At 40.4% G+C, this 18,673-nt stretch overlaps 1 protein-coding gene across 1 annotated transcript; it reads left to right on the forward strand.

The window, feature by feature from the left end:
• On the forward strand, window positions 1-18,441 carry ergic1 (endoplasmic reticulum-golgi intermediate compartment 1). The gene is made up of 10 exons (XM_072395974.1): window positions 1-166; window positions 5,786-5,847; window positions 10,813-10,885; window positions 11,256-11,350; window positions 13,311-13,435; window positions 13,945-14,049; window positions 14,153-14,213; window positions 14,432-14,532; window positions 15,267-15,389; window positions 17,059-18,441. Exons 1-10 carry the CDS (start codon window positions 147-149, stop codon window positions 17,164-17,166), a joined length of 873 nt encoding a protein of 290 aa, XP_072252075.1. The 5' UTR covers window positions 1-146; the 3' UTR covers window positions 17,167-18,441.
• Window positions 18,442-18,673: the final 232 nt, after the last annotated feature.

Consider the following 18,673-nt stretch of genomic DNA (forward strand, 5'->3'; position numbering starts at 1 on the left):
AGCTTTCAGCCAATAGGCTTTTGCAAAGCGTCCTAAGCTGACGTCAGCCCGGTACCGATGAACAACCGGTAGCGTTGAAGAAAGCTGTATATTCGGCCGTTATTTGTAAATTTGAGGGCTAACTCCCTGTCAAACGTACAAACATCATGCCTTTCGATGTTAGGAGGTGAGTATGGGGTTTCTGTTCGTTTGGGTTCAGACGTGAAAGGACGGGGGTGGAAGTGTTTGCAGTGTGTGAGCTCAGGATGAATTAACGTCTGTGCCAGCATCGTGTCTGATTGAAGAAAAAACGTCAAAGTTGTAACAACGCCGTTTTGTATTTAGCTAGGATCAGCCTCCTTTGTCGCAGCGGACCATGAAGTGATTTTATAAGTCGGTGAGGTGATGCTCAGGTATGCTCCAATAGTTTTGTGCGGGTTGTTACTCGCGCATGCGCATGTTTTCCTCCTCCAGCCACATTTTTGCAACTAAAACTGATTTCAGTAACCTTTGGGATGAGTTAAGCATCACAAAAAGCGGAACGCCACGTGATTGTGTTTTACTTTACAAACGTTATGGCTTAGTTTAGTCTTACATGTAGCTTAAAACTTTGCAGTCTTATGAGTACATGAAAAAAAAAAAAACAGAGCCACCAATAATAATGTGTAAAACAATGAAAGTATTTAGTACACACATCTGCTGGCATTCAGCTAATCTCCTGATACTTGGACAACGATTAACCGTCACACCTACTGTGAAGGGCTGTCAATGGAACACCTAGTGAATCAAAATTAAAGACAGGATATTTACACTCAGCCACCTTTGGCATAGTGGTCCCTTCATTGTTACAACACTGTCTCTCAGCATTTGCAGCTTTTAATCACACAACCTGCCTGTTCCTACAGTTCATGACGGTTTCTCTTATCTTTCTCGCATGGATGACAGCTGTGTTTTAACGACAGAAAAAATATACCACACAGTCAGTGTATTATGAAGCCCTTTGTGGTGCTGCTGTGGTAGATGACCTGTGTATGAAGACTGTGTAAAAGGCGGTCAGAGGGTTACAAAGAGGTCATGCTGTGCTCTGGTGCTGCGCTGACCGAGTGTCCTGACTGTACGAAACCAACATTGCAACAGCTGGTAATGTTCCGATTGACCAACTAACTAGTAGTTTCAGAGTGCCGCCTGCTGATAAATACTGCAGCATTAGTCATCAGTGTTCTGTTACTGTACATTACAACATACAGAGAGGAAGCGTGTATTCCCAGAAAGATGCATGTCTTTTTTTTTTTTTTTTTTTTAAACCACACGAAAACTTCAAACTATACAGCTGGCGTTCTAATTTTATTTGCGATGCAACAAGTAAAAAATATAGTTCTCGTTACTGTCTGACGCTGTAAGGCCGATGCTTGTTTTTAATTTTATAAGTAACATCACATGTACCCTGCAGGAATAAATATTACACAAGTGAGCACTCAGATCTATTTCTGTGCTTGCTTTGCAAAGCCAAACCATGCAAGCTTGTTGACTTAATAGACTTCATCATCTTCAAGTTATATGTCTTGCTCTTAGGAGGAGGAGTGCGGTCCAAAGTGTTTAACGGGCAAACATTTTGCTTTGAATTTTCAGCGTGGCTTAGAAACTATCATACGAGGAAAAAGGAGCAGGTTACACACAGAAAACTGTGGAAAAAAACGATACATGAAGCTAGAGCCCTCCAGTCCTGTGTCAACATATCCCAAAATTTAAAACCTACAGGGTGTGTCCACAAATACAAGGTGTCAAGAGCTCAGAGGCACACTGTTGTCGCTCAGTTGATTCTGTTATACTCGGATGCTCTTTGAAAACACAACGTACGTCTGGTCCAGTGCTACGTCGCCTCTGTTTGGTCAGTGTTAACAAACAGAGATCATCCATCTTCAACCAGTGATACAGGAAAAAAAAAAAGGCCACGATGTTTACGCAGGGTGAAGCTCCACCACGTGCATCTAAGTACTCAACAGTTTGGTTAGCCAGCGCTGGCTTCAAAGTCGAACAAACAATAGCTCATCTCTTCTCCTCACTTGACTTAAACCATGTTTACAACTCTTGAGCCGTTCTCGGATGTGAGGCTTTCTGTGAGGAAAGAAGCTGACAGACTCTACGAATGACGACATCATGGATGTTGTTGAAAAGGTGCTCTAGAATGATGGCTGAATATTTGAACCGGTTGTCCTTTTGAATTCAGAAATATCCTTTTTTTTTTTTAAATAAAATGCCTTATTTGTGAATACAGCTGAACACTGCGCAGGGAAGACATTAAGTAGGGTGAGACCATTTTCAGCCGTGGATTAGCATATTTAGCTTCTATTCCTCTTGCTCAACATGTTCGTAAGATGAGTTCATTGTGGGTTTTGGGCTTCTCCAGGAAATCACTCATTACAGGAAGTGTTGGCCTTTTTTTTTTCTTCTTTTTTCTTCGAATGGTGAAATAGTTTCTGCAATAGATCACCGCCTTCTTTATTATGAGTGTAACCTTATTGACAATGACCATGCCAAAATAACAAATGGATAACCCAAAGACTTCCATTCTCAGGTTTAATAGGTTTTTAGGCCACATATTGACACAGCGATGTTTGTTTCGGGTTAATATGATGGTGCTTGTTTGTAAAGTGATGGTTGGATCGCGATGACTTCAGAGTTTCAGTGAAGATGTTTAATGATTCGTCTGTTGATGTGATTACACGTCCTCTGGACATCTTCCTGACAGTGATGCGCGTTTCCCATCCGATACTTGACAAACACCTCGTAGATTACAGAAAACCTCCTAAAAAGACGGAGGAACACGCTGCTTATAGGCTCTGATGCGAAAACCATCAGTAACCGACCCGTAATTGTCCATAATGTGGGTTTACTCAGTGACACATGGAGAGGGTGAGCCACTGACTTAACTGTGACTCATTCTCAAGAGTCAGTTTACCTAATAGGACTTTTCCTTGAAGAGCAGCCCTGTTTTTTCATCCCACAGTGTTAACAGAGATGCGCTGGTACACTGTGTCCTTACCATTGACAAAACATGTCATGGTGGAAAATATGTTTGCTGTGATTCAGGGAAAGATGAGCATCAGCGAGAGACTGACTTTTGTGTTCGTCTTGCTCAACATTTTTAGCCAAATTCAAGGCATTTGAAGTCAATTTTTGAATAGGATGCTGTAAATATGCTTTGTTTCATTAGACTTCATGAATAGTGGCTTTTCTTTCTTGTCGTTATGATTTGCTTAGAGTGTCAGCTATGTTTACCTGTGGAGTGGACAGCTGCAAGCTGATTTGAGGTAGATGTTTTTTTTTTTTTTTTTTAAATCTTGCTCATTTGAGGCTAAAGCAACCACAGAGACCAGGTTACTCGTATGGATTAAAACTGCCTTTTCATAATGAAAACAGTAGCAGCTGTGTATAAAAACTGATATGTGCTGTGAGGAGATTTTAGCAGTCCAGAATTGGATCAGAACAGGATTGAACATTTTCCTGAATAGTGATGGAATCTGTCCATGTAAAATATTAAAAGCAAATTCTTTTTTTTTTCTTTTTTTTACAGATATCAGACTAGTGCATGTGTAAAACAACAAATGTATTTACAGCATCTTACCCGTCTCCACCTAACTCATTACAGCGCCTTAGTTTGGAAGGAGCTTTATGAATAAAGTTTCATTATGAGTTAGACTGCCAGCATGGTCATTTGGCCTTTTTATCAATTGGCCTAAAGCCTGAATCTGGCCTTCATGTGACAGATTTGCTCACACAGACTTATTTTTTTATCTGTCCTTATTGCACATCTCCAGCTTCCTGGCCTCCATTCGTGCCAGTCCTTTCAAGCTCAAGGTTTGCTCATCTCTTATTGCATTTGAATTGTGTACAACCCTCTGTGTTATTTTGAGACCAAGATGATTTTTTTCGATTGTAGTTTTTTATTTTTTTAAATTTTATAGTGAAATGATCAGGGTGTGTGATGGAGGAAGAGGGAGTGTGTTGGCACAGGGTTCCTGAACTGTAGCCACCAAACAATCTGGTCAAGTTGTTTGTGTGTGAAAAGCTGAGACGCTATATTACTTTGTAATTTGAGGCATTTTACCAAATATTATAACACCATAACATTAATTTTGTCCACGTCACGGACTGTAACCTTTTGAATAAAATTAAAAGCATTTGACGGCATTCGACTCTATCGCACATCTTGAGCGACTAGACGTGTGAGGTACAACCTGTGGGAAGGTGTCAGCTAAAGATCTGAATAATTTTAATGCTCGTGCACCTACACACCCCTCCACCGTCAGCATTAATCAGATGTGAAAGAAAGAAAAGAAAGCATTTCACTGGCAGAGGGAAATGCAAGCTGAAGGATTTAATTTATCCAATTCTGACGCCCGACCTGAATATCAGCAGCGTATCCCAGAGAATCTCAGAAATCGAAGCCAAACATTTTCCTTTTATCCTTTCCCACTTTACATTTCACCTAGTATTTCACGCGGTTGCCACTGGTTACATCTTCCAAACATGCTCCCTTTGACTTCAGCACTGAGGTGAAAAAAAGTTTCTTTTCATTGTTTTCATTTTCCTTAGAGCAGTAATAATCAGAATCGGTGCCCTTTTCACAAATGTTTGGGGTAACGGTGTGAAATTTTGAGGAAGTAATCTCATGACGCACACTTTCTTTTAGCGTTATGTACCTAAACAAGTTTTAGAGATGGTTTACATAGGTCTGCTTCCACTTATCTGTCATAAGACGGAGTGCAGTCAGTGAAAAGTGTGCTAAAAATGTGAAAAGGCTAAGTTATTTTCCCCAGAGGGTAGCCAAATCCCTCTTGTCTGGTGGTCTCAGGAGAAGATTTGAAAAAAATACTCTCGAGGGGGGGGGGGGGGGGGCTGGGGGGGGGGCTGGGCTGGCTGAAGTTCACAATCCAGGGCTTTGTATGCTGGAGATGAAGACAAACCAGCAGAAGGTGAAACAAAACAAGGAGGACCAACGCGGTCGGGGCTGGACAGGAAACCCTCCCTCCTACTTCCTCCTCCGCCCTGCATTTCATCAGCTGTACACACAGATGTGAGTGTTTTGGAGGAAGATGTGGAAGGCGAGCGCGAAGAGAGGGTGGGCATGTGGGTGGAGTTAGTGCAGTCAGTGATGAAGTGCAGGGTTGAAAAGGTTTCACTGCCCAAAAAGGACATGTATGTGCAAGAACTCCTGAATGGGAATACTTTCAGTATTGAGTAGCAGATTTTTTTTTTTTTTTGGATTTAGCTCCCTAAAAAGGGAACAGAAATATTTTGTGAGAGAGAAGTTGATTATGCCTCATTTACGTCACCCTCCCTGGCCTCTGATTCAGTGATTTTCCCCAAAATAAAATAAAAAATGCTTTTGCTTTCTCCTGCCCGTCCAAATGCATCCTTCACTTTTGTTGCTTACTTCAGAGAAGATGAAACCATGTGATTTAGAAATGATACTGGAGTTGTGTTTATATATCTGCGTTGATGTGTGTGTGTTTATTGGATTTGTCTTCTGTGTGGATGTAGAATGGCTTTTTTTGGGGTCACCTCATAGTAACAGAGCACACATGCAAAGGAAGGGCTGTAACCCTGTAAAAGTGTCTGGGGCTGTTATATGTGATGGCGGTGGTCCAGGGCTAACATTCCACCCCTCTTCTGTAATATCGCACAGCATGATGGGTACAGAATGTGCTGCTTTTCTCAGCACGTAGTGTTTACATTAGATTTTCTTTTTTCACACTCCCATTTCCCTTTTTTGTTTCCTTTTTCCCCCTCTGTCTCTTCTCAGATTCGATATCTACAGGAAAGTGCCAAAAGATCTCACCCAGCCAACTTACACGGGAGCTTTCAGTGAGTAGTCCCTCGTGCACACGCTAAAATCATAACCAACCTTTTTTCTTTTCATTTTGTGGATAATTTGTTTGATCGAGTTTGAACTTTCCATATATATGTATATTGACTAGCCACAAAACATAGAACCACCTGTTTGATATTGTTTTGGTTCTCATTGGGTCACTAAATAACTCTGCCTCATTCAGCCATGGACCCAGGACCTCTGAGGGGGTCATGTGGATTGTGACGCAGAGATGTTGATAGTGGATTTCATGGGGTCAGGTCTCAGTGGATCAGGCTTGTTCAGTTGGATTAGGATCTGGATGGGTCAAAAGCAGGGTAAAACTTGGAGCTTTTTTTGGTGTGCCTCGGCCTGTTTCTTAGTAGTTTTTGTAGTACCGCCATACCCCCTTTGAATTTGAATAAAGCCTCCAGAATTTAGAGGCTTAAAATGTACAGTCTAAGTTATCTTAAAGGCAAAGCAGTGAAATCCTGATATTTTGGTACCTTTTATAGGACTTTTAGCTCTACTTCAAAGCACAATTGAATCTGTTACAAAGCACTACACAGTATCATAAGGTCTTCATATATTTTCAGTCTAACTATTTTCATTAGAAATGTAACAAGTGTTGAAAGCTGTCAGATAAATGAAGTGAAGTAAAGAGCACTATATTTTTTTTTCTCTCAGAATGGGGTGGATTGGAATTATAAAGTATCTAAATTCGGAAATATCAGATAAGCTCAAAGTATCCCAATTTGGGTTTGTACTTTTTTCCTTTGTGGGTGGTTTGAATGTGGCAGATTGGCACTCAACCTAATTGTATATATTTGAGAAATATTTTTGGTGTACACAAGCGAGAGCACCTTTTTCCTGCAAATGTTTTTTACTGGTAAAAGCTGAAAATATCAATACTACTCCTATGAGTTAATTAACATTTTTAAGCTTTCAGCTTCTAGTGAAACGGCTAATGTAGCATTATTAACCATATACATTACCATAAACAACCCATACTGTGTCAGATGTCTTTTAGCAAAGATTCTACACCATTGTTTATACGTGTTTAACAAATGAGATGTTACCTGCTAATTGGTGACAGTTACTGTAGCTCAACAGATTTGGTCTGGAGTAGCTAATCTAGTTTTTGTGCTAAAGCTAAACTAACACACTGCTAGCTTTAGGTTTACATTAAGGCTTGCGATTTTTTTTTTCCAATTTGGTATCCATAGTAGTTAAAGACAGATGTTAATTAACGAACATCAGAGGTGCTAATAAGCAGATTTTATTTATGTATCTATTTATTTGTTATGCAGAGCTGGGCTAGCTGTTTTCATTGTGTCGCTAGTCTTTATGCTAATTTAGCTCATGAACATGTTTGCCAAGTGTCTTATTTAACATACAGAACTGAAAGTGGTAAGAGTCTTTGCAAATGCTTTAGTTCATCTCATTAAGAATCCACTCTTTGACAAATTACTGTAATGTGAACATGGGGTATCTTTTATTTCCTTTCTTCAAAGTAGAACAACCAGCAATGAAAGCCAACCTTCATTTGTATCGTAACTCTGGTTTATCAGTGACCCCTTATGTATTATGACAGGCATTTGTTAATATGTTCCTGCGGTCTCTCCCGTCTGCAAATTCAATTAATTTCAATTCGGTTTTATTTATATAGCGCCAAATTACAACAAATGTCATCTCAAGGCACTTCAATAATCTAGTCCAATTCTAGCCAATTGGAGTTCAGTTAATTGTAATCATAATCAAATTAAATCCAATTAATTCAATTCAAAATTAGTCCAATTCATTCATACAGAGCCAATTCAAAAAATAATTTCCTGACTAAGGAAACCAACAAATTGCACCAAAACTTCTCCTCAGTCCAATCCCCCATCCTGAGCGTGCATGAGGCGACTGTGGAGAGAAACGACTCCCTTTTAACAGGAAGAAACAGACTCAGGGAGGGTGGCCATCTGCCTCGACCAGCTGAGGTTTGAGAGGACAGAAAAAGAGGGGACAACAAACACTGTAACACCATTTAAAAGATATCTGTTTGAACAGGGAAACACAAGTTAATAACCACAATAATGTCACATGTACATCATTTAGCATTTGAGAAATTAAATGAGGGAAAAAGAGAGCAAAGTCAGGAAACGTGTGACAGATCAGGTCCCCCAGCAGTCTAAGCCTATAGCAGCTTAACTATGAGATGTTTCAGGGTCACCTGAGCCATCCTTAACTATAAGCTTTATCAGAAAGGAAAGTTTTAAGCCTAATCTTAAAGGTAGAGAGGGTGTCTGCTTCCCAGACATATACTGGCAGCTGGTTCCACAGAGAGGGGCCTGATAGCTGAAGGCTCTGCCTCCCATTCGACTTTCAGAAACTCTGGGAACCACAAGTAACCCTGCAGTATGAGAGCAAAGGGCTCTGTTAGGAAAATATAAACAATGAGATATGTAAGATATGATGAAGCTTGGTCATTAAGAGCTTTATATGTGAGGAGAAGAATCTCCTCAGAAACAGGGAGCCAATGAAGAGAAGCTAAATCTGGAGAAATATGATCTCTCCTGTTAGATCTCATCAGAGCTCTGGCTGCAGCATTTTGATCAGCTCGAGGCTTTTCAGAGAATTTGTGGGACAGCCCAATAATAAAGAATTACAGTCGTCCAATCAAAATATTACAGAGGTGGAAGAGGGCAGTTCTAGAAACCTGTTTTATATGTGCATCCAATGATGAATTCTGGTCAAAAATAACTCCAAGGTTCCTCACTGTAGTACTAGAAGTCAAGGAAATACCATCTAGAGTAAGAATATAGCTTGGTAATTTCTCCCTGAAGCGCTCAGGTCCAAAGATAATGACTTCAGTTTTGTCTGAATTGTGAAAATAGTCATTCTTGCATAGTAAGAATTTGATGTGCATGCTTTTTTTTGGGGGGGAAGTAAAAGGAGTGAGCTGTCAGTTGCCGTACAGGGGGGTGGAGCTTTTGAGGAACAGTTTTAGTAGGACAGCCTGACGGCTGTAAATCATGTTCCTGCCTGTCCCTGAACAGAGGTTCGTCCTACTTATTAGTACAGCTCGTATGGTAAGAATGCTAATGATCATGTTTTGTTATTGCCTCAGGCACCTGAGCAGTCATCACTGGAAACCCAAATGCTATTTCCTGTCAGGTCACGCTTTTCCAACTTGTCATCAATCAGTCATTGTATCATCAAGGATGGGATTGATTATTCACTGCCTGGTTGAATGCATGACACCTGATGACACATTTTTGGCGCTTCACTTCTTTTCTTGTATCACAATGAGAGTGCAGAGTAAAACAATGTATCAACCTCAAATCAAACTGATAAAATGAGCCGTTGTTGCACTCTTTCCTGGATGACGGGGTGGAGTGTAAATTTACTAAAGATATACGCCCGAGTTGAGTTTCCACCAATAGGAAGTGGCAGAAGTCCTTCCTGTACACATTGGACTCCCTTCCTGTCTCCAGCCACTGTCTCAGAGTGAGGGCATTCGGTTTATTTCGATATTAGACAACTGTTATTGCTTCATCTGCAGCAGGTCAGCTCACAATGGCTTATGTGGTTCAGAGGCATCCATAAACAGCCCTTTTCACAAAAGGGTCAAACGTTTGACCCGATCTGCTTTTTGTTAGTCTTTCTGTTTTAGGCTCTCATTCCACTAGGGTTTAATTTTTCTGGTATTCACTTTGAACAATAGCTCTGTTTTTGCCACAGTTCTATCAGTACTCCTTGTTGTTTTAGACATATTGTCAATCTGTTGACTGGCTTTCTTTTACTTTTCTTTACACTTAGTTTGCTCTGCCCACGTTGATCATTTGTCTGTGCTAGTTAGTGAATTTAGGCTTTAGTCAAACAATGTCAGCATATCTGATTGCAGAAATGCAGAGTTTTAAATCCTGTATCCTGTATCCGATTCTTTGTGTCACAGAGAGAGTCTGTATGAGCTGTATGAGTTTAAATAAAAGTTTTTTAAGTCTTTGATTCCTCAGTATTTCCATTGTTGGACAGTTGAAAGGGAGTTTGAGCTCATCACTCTAATCTTTAGAAATCCTAAAAACAGGCCCAGCAAATAATTACTTCAAGTCTTTTGATGAACCTGAATTGTTAACGTATGTGTCATAGCGACACTCCCTATTGTTTGTTGGTTAAACATTACCTTATGTAAAGCCTTCATCCGCCGCAGGTTTGGCCGCAACGCCCTGCCAGCTACAGGGTCATGTGATTGTGACATCCTGGGAGACAGTTGCCACGTAAACACGACTCACCTGCTGCATGAGAGCTTTCTGGCCGTGGATCTCACCATACCAGATAGACCACAGTTGCGCAGCCACGGATCAGTTACTTCCATATTTATCTTAGTAAACACATGACAACATTTTGTTAAACCTTTTGCTGATTAGTTTGACACATGAAGAGAAACAGACAGTTTGGCTGCTTCTACTTAGTGCTGACTAAGAGTGGAAAAATACCATTTTATTTTTACTTAAGGTTGATATTCCTAACTTGGTCTTTGTTTAGATTCTTTGAAGGAGCCTTTTTTTTTTTTTTTTTTTTCGGTTAGGGTGTCAGTGTTTGAATTTGTTTAAGGAAACCTGAAATGAGCAGTTTGCAGGACTTGGTGAGGAATAGCATGAGATCACCTCTCTCAAAAACACGCTGGCGTAATGACTGCCTGGTGTGCTGTTATTCAATGGATAATTAGTGAAGGATGGTTCTTTTGAACACACGTAATGGCAGGCTTTACATCACTAATAAAACTGCTATTTAGGGCAGGGTTTTTTTTGTTTTTTTTGTTGTTCTTAACGACTGCTGCAATTTGATTAATCTCCATAGCTGAGGTCAGCTATTTAAGGGAAAATGGATTTGTCTGGCTCATTTGGTTTGCATCTTTCCAGGATTGACGTGATAGAATGTGACTCAAGTCTGAGCAAGACGTTCATTCTAACTTTCTGCCTCTTTCCCCACAGTATCCATTCTGTGCTGTGTCTTCATACTCTTCCTGTTTCTGTCAGAGCTGACCGGGTTCATAGCAACTGAAATGTAGGTATTGCAGCGTCAGTCTGTCTTGTAACATCCTGTAGCTGAAACACACTGGGACTTAATAATGAATGCAAATGCCCTCATTATGATGTACTCTGCCCAACCAGTGTTATAACCAATGAAAGGAGTCAATTTTCGAACAGGAAATTGGCTCTGTGTATGCGTCAGCCGCCTGGCAGTGTTTAATAAGGGATGACATGAGAAGGCCGTGAGAGGAGGGAAATTACACTGTCAGAGATCCACAAATGTTCTTTTCTTGCAATTTGGCAGGAGATGAGTCCCTCACTGTTAAAGCAGTGTGAAAAGAATATGTAATAGTAGGAAGAGATATTGTTGATCTAACCTTTTCTCTCTTTTTCATCCATTGTAGTGTAAATGAATTGTATGTGGATGACCCTGATAAAGACAGTGGTGGGAAGATAGATGTGAGTTTAAACATCAGTTTGCCAAACTTGCACTGTGATTGTGAGTATATACACTTATACATCTCTCTATTTCTCTGCATTATTCTATCTGTTGGTATGTTTACTCCTTCACATTGTTATAGGCCTCCTTTTTACAGCTTGATTTTCCCTTTATCATGTCTACCATTTCGCAAGGCCTATTGGCAAAAGATAAACTAAACACTAGATAAAGAATTTCATAATGATTTATTTACTTAGTCGTGTTGTGTCGTGCTCCAAGATAACACCAGACCAGCCCCAGTTTAATCTCACGCTGCTGCACTGCTGATACCAAGCCGCGTCTGTCGGCTGGTCTGCTGTACTCTGATGTTAGAGAGGTGGGCAGGATGTGGAGCAGTCACTGGTTATTTGCTCCTCATGACTCCCCTTATAAAGCTATGCCCTGTACGAATCGCACACACACAAACACATGCACATTATCATGGTTGGGACAGCAAAGAATTTATTTAGTTTGAACAGTATCCAAAAACGACAAAGCTAATAAATACTTGGGTGAAAACGAAACCCAGATTGATGCAATAGAGGCTCTGGGATACAGACCCACAGCTGTCAGCCACGTGTTTAGGCCATCTCGCTTGTGGCATGCCCAAACAAAGCCCACCGTTTCTAATTAAAGCCGCTGATGACTCCACGTAATGTGGTTTTGTTTATCTGCAGGAACTTAGGCTCATTTTTTAAATGAAATACGAGGCCCGTCTCAAACTCCAGTTCAGCGTGCTGGTTTCACCACACTGCAGCTTCACGTAATGAACAGAAATCACCCACATCAAGTCTCCCTGTGAGTTAATAATGTACGAGTGCCAGCGTATCTTCAGGCTTCCAAACAGCTTGTCATCCGCTGCAAATTTACTTGGAGGGATGAAACCATTTCATCATGGAAAACTTGGCAGTTCTTTTCACTATTTATCTGCCGCTTCTTTTCCAGAGTCGAACATCTTCTCCTTCCGCTGACCTTTATGGGTTGCCTCGTCTTGATTTGTGACTTCATGGAAAAGCACAACCGCGTGTAGCCAGCCCATAACAACCCGCACCCCACCCCAGTTCAGATCCACTTTATAGCAACCCACTTCCAGTCCGAAGCGTCTTTAAAAGGCGAAACGATCATGTCTCTCGCACTCCCATCACTTATATTTGTCCACTGTATTTCAAGATCTGGCTAGACAGAGAGAGGGTGTTAAACTCGCCTTGAATGTCAAAGGTCGGATAGGCAGCATGTGGAGATTTTAGCACAGATCCAGCACACAACCCTTTTCGCACTGCTGGCCAAGGTGCAACACTGACAGGCTCTGAAAATAGGTCACTGCCAGTGTGCCAACACACAGGGGGGGGGGTTACTGAAGTCTCTATGGAAAAACACAGACCAGGAGATGGGGCGATGAGGGGCATTATGTTTGGAATTTGTGTGTTGACTTTGTAGGTCACCCTGTGCAGTGATATTTACAGTTTCCATTTTATTCATCACTCATGTTTTTCTTTGGTCATTGAATGAGAAAAGTAGAGCTGCAGATGAACATTCCTCTCAGTATCAGTTATCAGTCATCGCCTGCCATAATGTAGGGAATTTTCTTTCTTTTTTGTGTGTGGTTGCGTTAATTAATTTCCTCACGTACAAAATAAAGACAGACTTTTAAATTAAACAGAAAAAAGATTCAAGAGCTGAATTTTACATTTGAGGTCTTTTTTTTTTTCAACTTTTTTTCAACTTTTTTTTTTACCTGCATCTTAAAAACGAGACTTTCTTTTGTGTTGGATCACTTTGCAATATTAAATGAGTGAATCTAGTGACTTAAGTACATCAATCTGTCAACTGACATTTTTTTTTTAAAGTTAAACCACTCACTAAAGTAAATCTGTCAAAAGTAAATGATTTTGTTTCTAATCGTCGAATGTTGCCTGACTGCAAGTAAAAAAGTTTGGAATTTGACTTTTAAATCCCCTCCTTTGTCTCTTTTTTTGTTCAGTGGTGGGTTTGGACATCCAAGATGAGATGGGCCGCCACGAGGTCGGTCACATAGACAACTCCATGAAGATTCCTCTCAACCAGGGGAGCGGCTGTCGCTTTGAGGGGGAGTTCATAGTCAACAAAGTAAGGCCTCATCACAACACAGTGGAACGCCAGAAAACTAACCCAAGCACGCCGCATTTCTAAATGAAATACATGAATACAGTTTTGGACGCTGACATTTACTCTTGGACATTATTCTGTATATTTGTGTTGGAGTTGAGTGCAATATGGAGGGTGCTGGCCCCCACTTCCTCCTTCAGTCTAAATTGAGTTAGTTTAATGGAAGAGCTGTGGGATTCAGTTACATCTGCGTGTAGTCTGGGCCCGGTTTGTCCACATCTTGTGCGTCAGTCTTTCCCCCACATTTAAAATGATTAACTCAGCGGTTGGACAATTAACACTCTTGTTCGTGGAAGAGTTGGAAATATGTAAAACTTGTGAAGGAAGGAGGCACAGCAAGGAACATTTAGTTTCCAACCAAGTGTGCGTCCACGTAGAGCTGGCCATTAGTGAACTAAATGTGTTGCAGGTGTTTGTGGTGTTACGAAAACTTTAAACCGGCTCTGCGTTTGTACAATTTGCAACTTCAGGTACCAGGAAACTTTCACGTGTCGACGCATAGTGCCACAGCACAACCCCAAAACCCCGACATGAGCCACATCATCCACAAGCTGGCTTTCGGTGAAAAGCTGCAGGTCAGAACAGACGTGCACAAAAAACTCACAAAGAAACTGAACAAGATAAGATCCACAGTAACAAGACTGAACAAGAACCTCTTTTCTTCTCATTGTGATGCAGGTACAAAAAGTCCAAGGAGCGTTTAACGCTTTAGGAGGGGCAGACAGGCTCTCATCTAATCGTACGTATTCACTCAGCACATGTCCTTATGGCCACTATGGGACATTTAAGCCTGCCGGCTGACACTGGATGAAGCAATGCAATGAGACGCCTAAACCTCAAATGAAAAGGCTTCACACACTTACGTCGTGATCAAGACTGCATCATACTTTGAATGCTGAAGATGCTTTTTTTTATTTATTTATTTATTTTATTGAAATGTTTTTGTTTCCATTGCAGCTCTGGCCTCACATGACTACATACTGAAGATTGTTCCAACAGTGTATGAAGACCTTTCAGGCAAACAGAGGTTCTCCTACCAGTACACAGTAGCCAACAAGGTACTGTATCCAAGCACACTTTGTTGCTTTTCTTTTTTTTATTAGGTCCTACCTTTGAGTCGTATGTTGCGTTTTTTTCACTCATCATAGAGGCAGCATGACCATCCCCAACATATGGCCAGAGAATGCTTTGCCTCATTAACTCGTGCACTTACCGGGACCTGAAAGCTCACCCTTGGTGACTGAAAAACCTTCTCAAGATGTCAACAAATCATAAAGACACTTCCTAGAACTGTTTTGACTACCAACTGGCTTCGGAGTGTGAAGTAACAACAGTTTAGCTCAGCTGTGAGGCATGGAAATGAGGGCCTGAGCAAAATATTCCTTGACCTCACATCAAAACATAAATACCAGTCCAGCTGAGGCACAATCTTAGCTCGGACCGTGGCACTCTTTGTCATGTCAGATGTATTGACGTGACTAAAATTTGATTGCGTGGGTGGATTTGCAGTGTTTTTTTTGTTTTTTTGTGAACTTAGGAGTGTCATCAGTGACTCACTACACATTGTGGCCTCGTCAAGCTAACTTCATCTGAGTTATACTCAGCCAAGATGAACTTTCAATTAATCATTCATGTCTTCGAGTGACTTCATCCAAAAAGTATTCCGAAGTCACTCGGACAACACTGCCGTCGCCCCAAATGGGAGTAAAGCTGCTGATTGCTCTGAATTGATTTAGAAACTTTGTAGATTTGTGACTTTCCCTTTTTTTTTTTTTTTTTCCTGTCCACATAGGAATATGTCGCTTACAGCCACACGGGCAGAATTATCCCAGCAATTTGGTTCAGATATGACCTCAGTCCAATCACAGTCAAGTATACAGAGAGGAGACAGCCCTTCTACCGCTTCGTCACAACAGTGAGTGAATTCACACAAAACCTCTGGCCAGAATTCAGTTTTTCTTTACTTTCTACCGTTATGTTACAAGTTTTATATAAAATGTCATTAAATGTTAACTTGTGCAAACTTATTTGTTATGAGATTTCTGTGCATATTTCATATAATTTTTACTTGTCCTTCTTTTCCTTTGAGTTTAAAAGTCATCTGTGACAGCCACAGCACAACCATGGAATACACACACAGCTGCTCTTTTGTTATATATCAATCCAGCTCTCATAACAGTTGATCTCTTTCTCTGTGTTAATCTCAGCATTTTGAGTGGATGGATGGATGGATGCACAATCCAAAACGTGAAATGAATATTATAGCTTTTGATCTCTGGCCTTTCACCCATGAGTACCTGCTTGTAATGAATAGAAGCTGTGTCCTGAATACCAGCCTCTGTAATTACAAGGCTTAGCCAAAAATGATTTTGCGCCTGGTTAGCACCACTGTTTCCAAGTTTAGCCCCACAAAGGAGCTAGCATAGCTGTAAAATGTTTAGTATTCCAATGGCAGGGAGCATAATGTACAAAGCTGAATAGTGACTCCGTAGTTCTCCTCACAGCTACAGAGCCTTTTTCTTTTTCTGCCATTTCTTTTCTTTTTATATTTAATTGATATGGCATGGGTAAGGGATGACCTAAATGGAATGAAAGGGCAAATCTTTCCTCACAAAATATTGAAATGAGGAACGAATGACCCAACGAACATCTGCAATCCTCAAATGGAACTCATAGCTTGCGATTGTGACGTAGAAAGTCATGTTCATGACTCACAAATTCCCATGGAGGACAGTGTTAGTGGCTGGTTAGCATTTGGCTGCTAAACAGCCGGTCCTGTCCAACAAGAACTTAATCTTGGACTTATTTGTTAGGTAGACAGAAACAACTCCATACAAATGGTCTGTGTCCTCTGAATATGTACTGTTAGCTAAAATGTTAGCCAAACCAACTTTATAAGCTAACACACTGTGTTAACTGGTTTTAAAACAAAAAATTAAATATATATAGATATATAAATATAAAATTTGAATGTAAAGCCAAACTCTTTGTGTTAGAAGTCAGAATAGTCTTGAGTGTACTTTACAAGGTCACAAATGGATGTACCTTCGTGCTTCCAGCTCTAAACTAAGTTAGGCAGCTGCTAATGGCATCTGTGAGAGGAGTATTGATCTTCCCCTCTCATGGTAACAAAGTGAATGAATTCAGCTCCCAAACTGTCTGAAAGCCTTTAGTCTTCTGCTGCCTTAACTCCCCACCTCACCTGGTCCGTTGAGCAATCTGAGCTCAGCATGTAGCACCTCATCAGGAAAGTTTCCTACCGGCTGATGATGTGTTCAGGGTCAAATTGGCTGCTTGACCGAGCAGCCGCACTGTTATTTGTCTTTTGTATTGTTTAAGACTCTCATGACTTAAGGCATGTTGAGGAGAGGAGTGTTATCATTAGTCATGACTAAAGATTGTGAATGAAGGGCTTTTTTTTTCTGGCTTGCTTTGCTTGCTCATACCAAGATGTGAGCGTAATGCTTTGCTATGAACAAATGAGAATTCAGCTCAGCTGGCATTAAGTCAAACAAATGAAGAGAAGAAAAGAAAAATATACAAAAGCTTTGAAAGATTGAGACTGACTGGAATGTTTTCTCTAGATCTGTGCCATCGTTGGAGGGACGTTCACAGTCGCAGGAATCATTGACTCCTGTATATTTACGGCCTCGGAAGCTTGGAAGAAGATCCAAATTGGAAAAATGTCTTGAGGACTGCCTACCTCCCCTCTTCATATCTTATTTATAACTTCAAAGTTGCTAGCCTGTTAGCTGAATCCAGTCCTTATTGAAAACAACTTCCTCGTGGAGATTGTATCACCGTGACCAACGAGAGGTCTCGGGCACAGCGATATAACTACCAGGCTACATGGTCGTGTCTCCTTTACTGAAGATCCTCTCGGGCTCCATCTGCCCTGCTGACGTGTGGACGCTGACTATCACATGTCTGTTTCCTCCGTCATCAGGGTCGGGAGAGGAGAGGAGAGGGAATCTCTTGTTACTCTGGGGATGGATTTTAAAGAACTGTGTGCCAGGAGCTGTCTTCTGTATGTTTTTGAAGGGGGCAACTTAAAAGAAACTCTTTATATCGACGTTAAAATGGCTCCTATTTGTGCCCGGCATTGAACTTTTTCAGATCTGGCGCTAGCACCATGTGTTCCATCCAGGAATTCCACATATATTAAGTCACGGGAACATCTTGTTTTAATTCATGGACGAATTGTTAGCATATGAAAAGACATGATTCAGTTTATAAATGAGTTTTTTGTTTGTTTGTTTTTTTGTTTTTTGGAGGGGTCTGTTGCTCATGAAAGATGTCAGTTCATCTGAATTCTGTTTTGTCAAATCCAAAAAAAGCAATGGATATTTGAAGGAAATATTATTTGGGATCCTGAATTGAGATAATAGTTATTTCTGTATGATTTAAGTTAACGCCGGCATGCCATTTTTTTTTATCTCCACTGTTTAAACTGTGCCTTTTGGATTACTCCTCCACCCTACAGGATTCTCATCAGCGCTCATCTGTTTCAGCACAGCGAATACCTGGATTTTCACTGTTTCTCCGTGTGTTCAGTGTCTGTGTAGTCATACCTTTTTGATATTTTTCAATACACTGATCATTCTCTATTTTCCAGTAAATTTCTACCAAATATTCCATCAAAGCTATTAAATGTCTCCTGTCTGGACTCTTTCTGGTCCATCTTAATGACAAAGAGAAATATAATGAATGTCTTTTACTCCTGGTTTGATTTACTTGGATGTTTTATTTTTGCATGAACTTACAGTTGCTATGAAGGTTTTTTTTTTTTTTTTTTCTCTTCTTTTTCTTGTTATACTGTTGTTACTTTAACCTCTCTGTTCAAGCACCACGATAACCACAGGCCGCCACAACCTGCTCTTCTACTTTAAAAGCCATCAATCTTCTTCTCTGTCTCAAATTACGCTGTAATGTCATGTGTCCCTCAAGTAAAGGTACCATAGAGGTTAGTGTCGTATGCTCCGTCTTTGGTTTCTAAAAGCCGGTTCTAAGGTATTCATTTAATTTGAATAAGATTAGATAAGAAGATTAAAAAAAATAAGTAAATAAAAAAAAAGTTTAAAGATGAATCTAACCTACAAAACAGATCCATCACAAGTTCAGGACTTTATTTTTCAAGCCAGTTTTAGTAAAAATAAGTTAAATAATGAGACAAACTTGTTGTCTCACAGTCCAGGTTGA

This window comes from Leuresthes tenuis, unplaced genomic scaffold, assembly GCF_036924035.1.
Source record: "Leuresthes tenuis unplaced genomic scaffold, fLeuTen1.0.hap1 SCAF_11, whole genome shotgun sequence".
Taxonomy (NCBI): domain Eukaryota; kingdom Metazoa; phylum Chordata; class Actinopteri; order Atheriniformes; family Atherinopsidae; genus Leuresthes; species Leuresthes tenuis.

Excerpts from the sequence above, each read along its gene's own strand:
- ergic1 (XM_072395974.1), top strand. The coding sequence starts at position 147 with ATGCCTTTCGATGTTAGGAG. Across the intron at positions 167-5,785 it reads ATGCCTTTCGATGTTAGGAG|ATTCGATATCTACAGGAAAG; the intron begins GTGAGTATGGGG and ends GTCTCTTCTCAG. Across the intron at positions 5,848-10,812 it reads AACTTACACGGGAGCTTTCA|TATCCATTCTGTGCTGTGTC; the intron begins GTGAGTAGTCCC and ends CTTTCCCCACAG.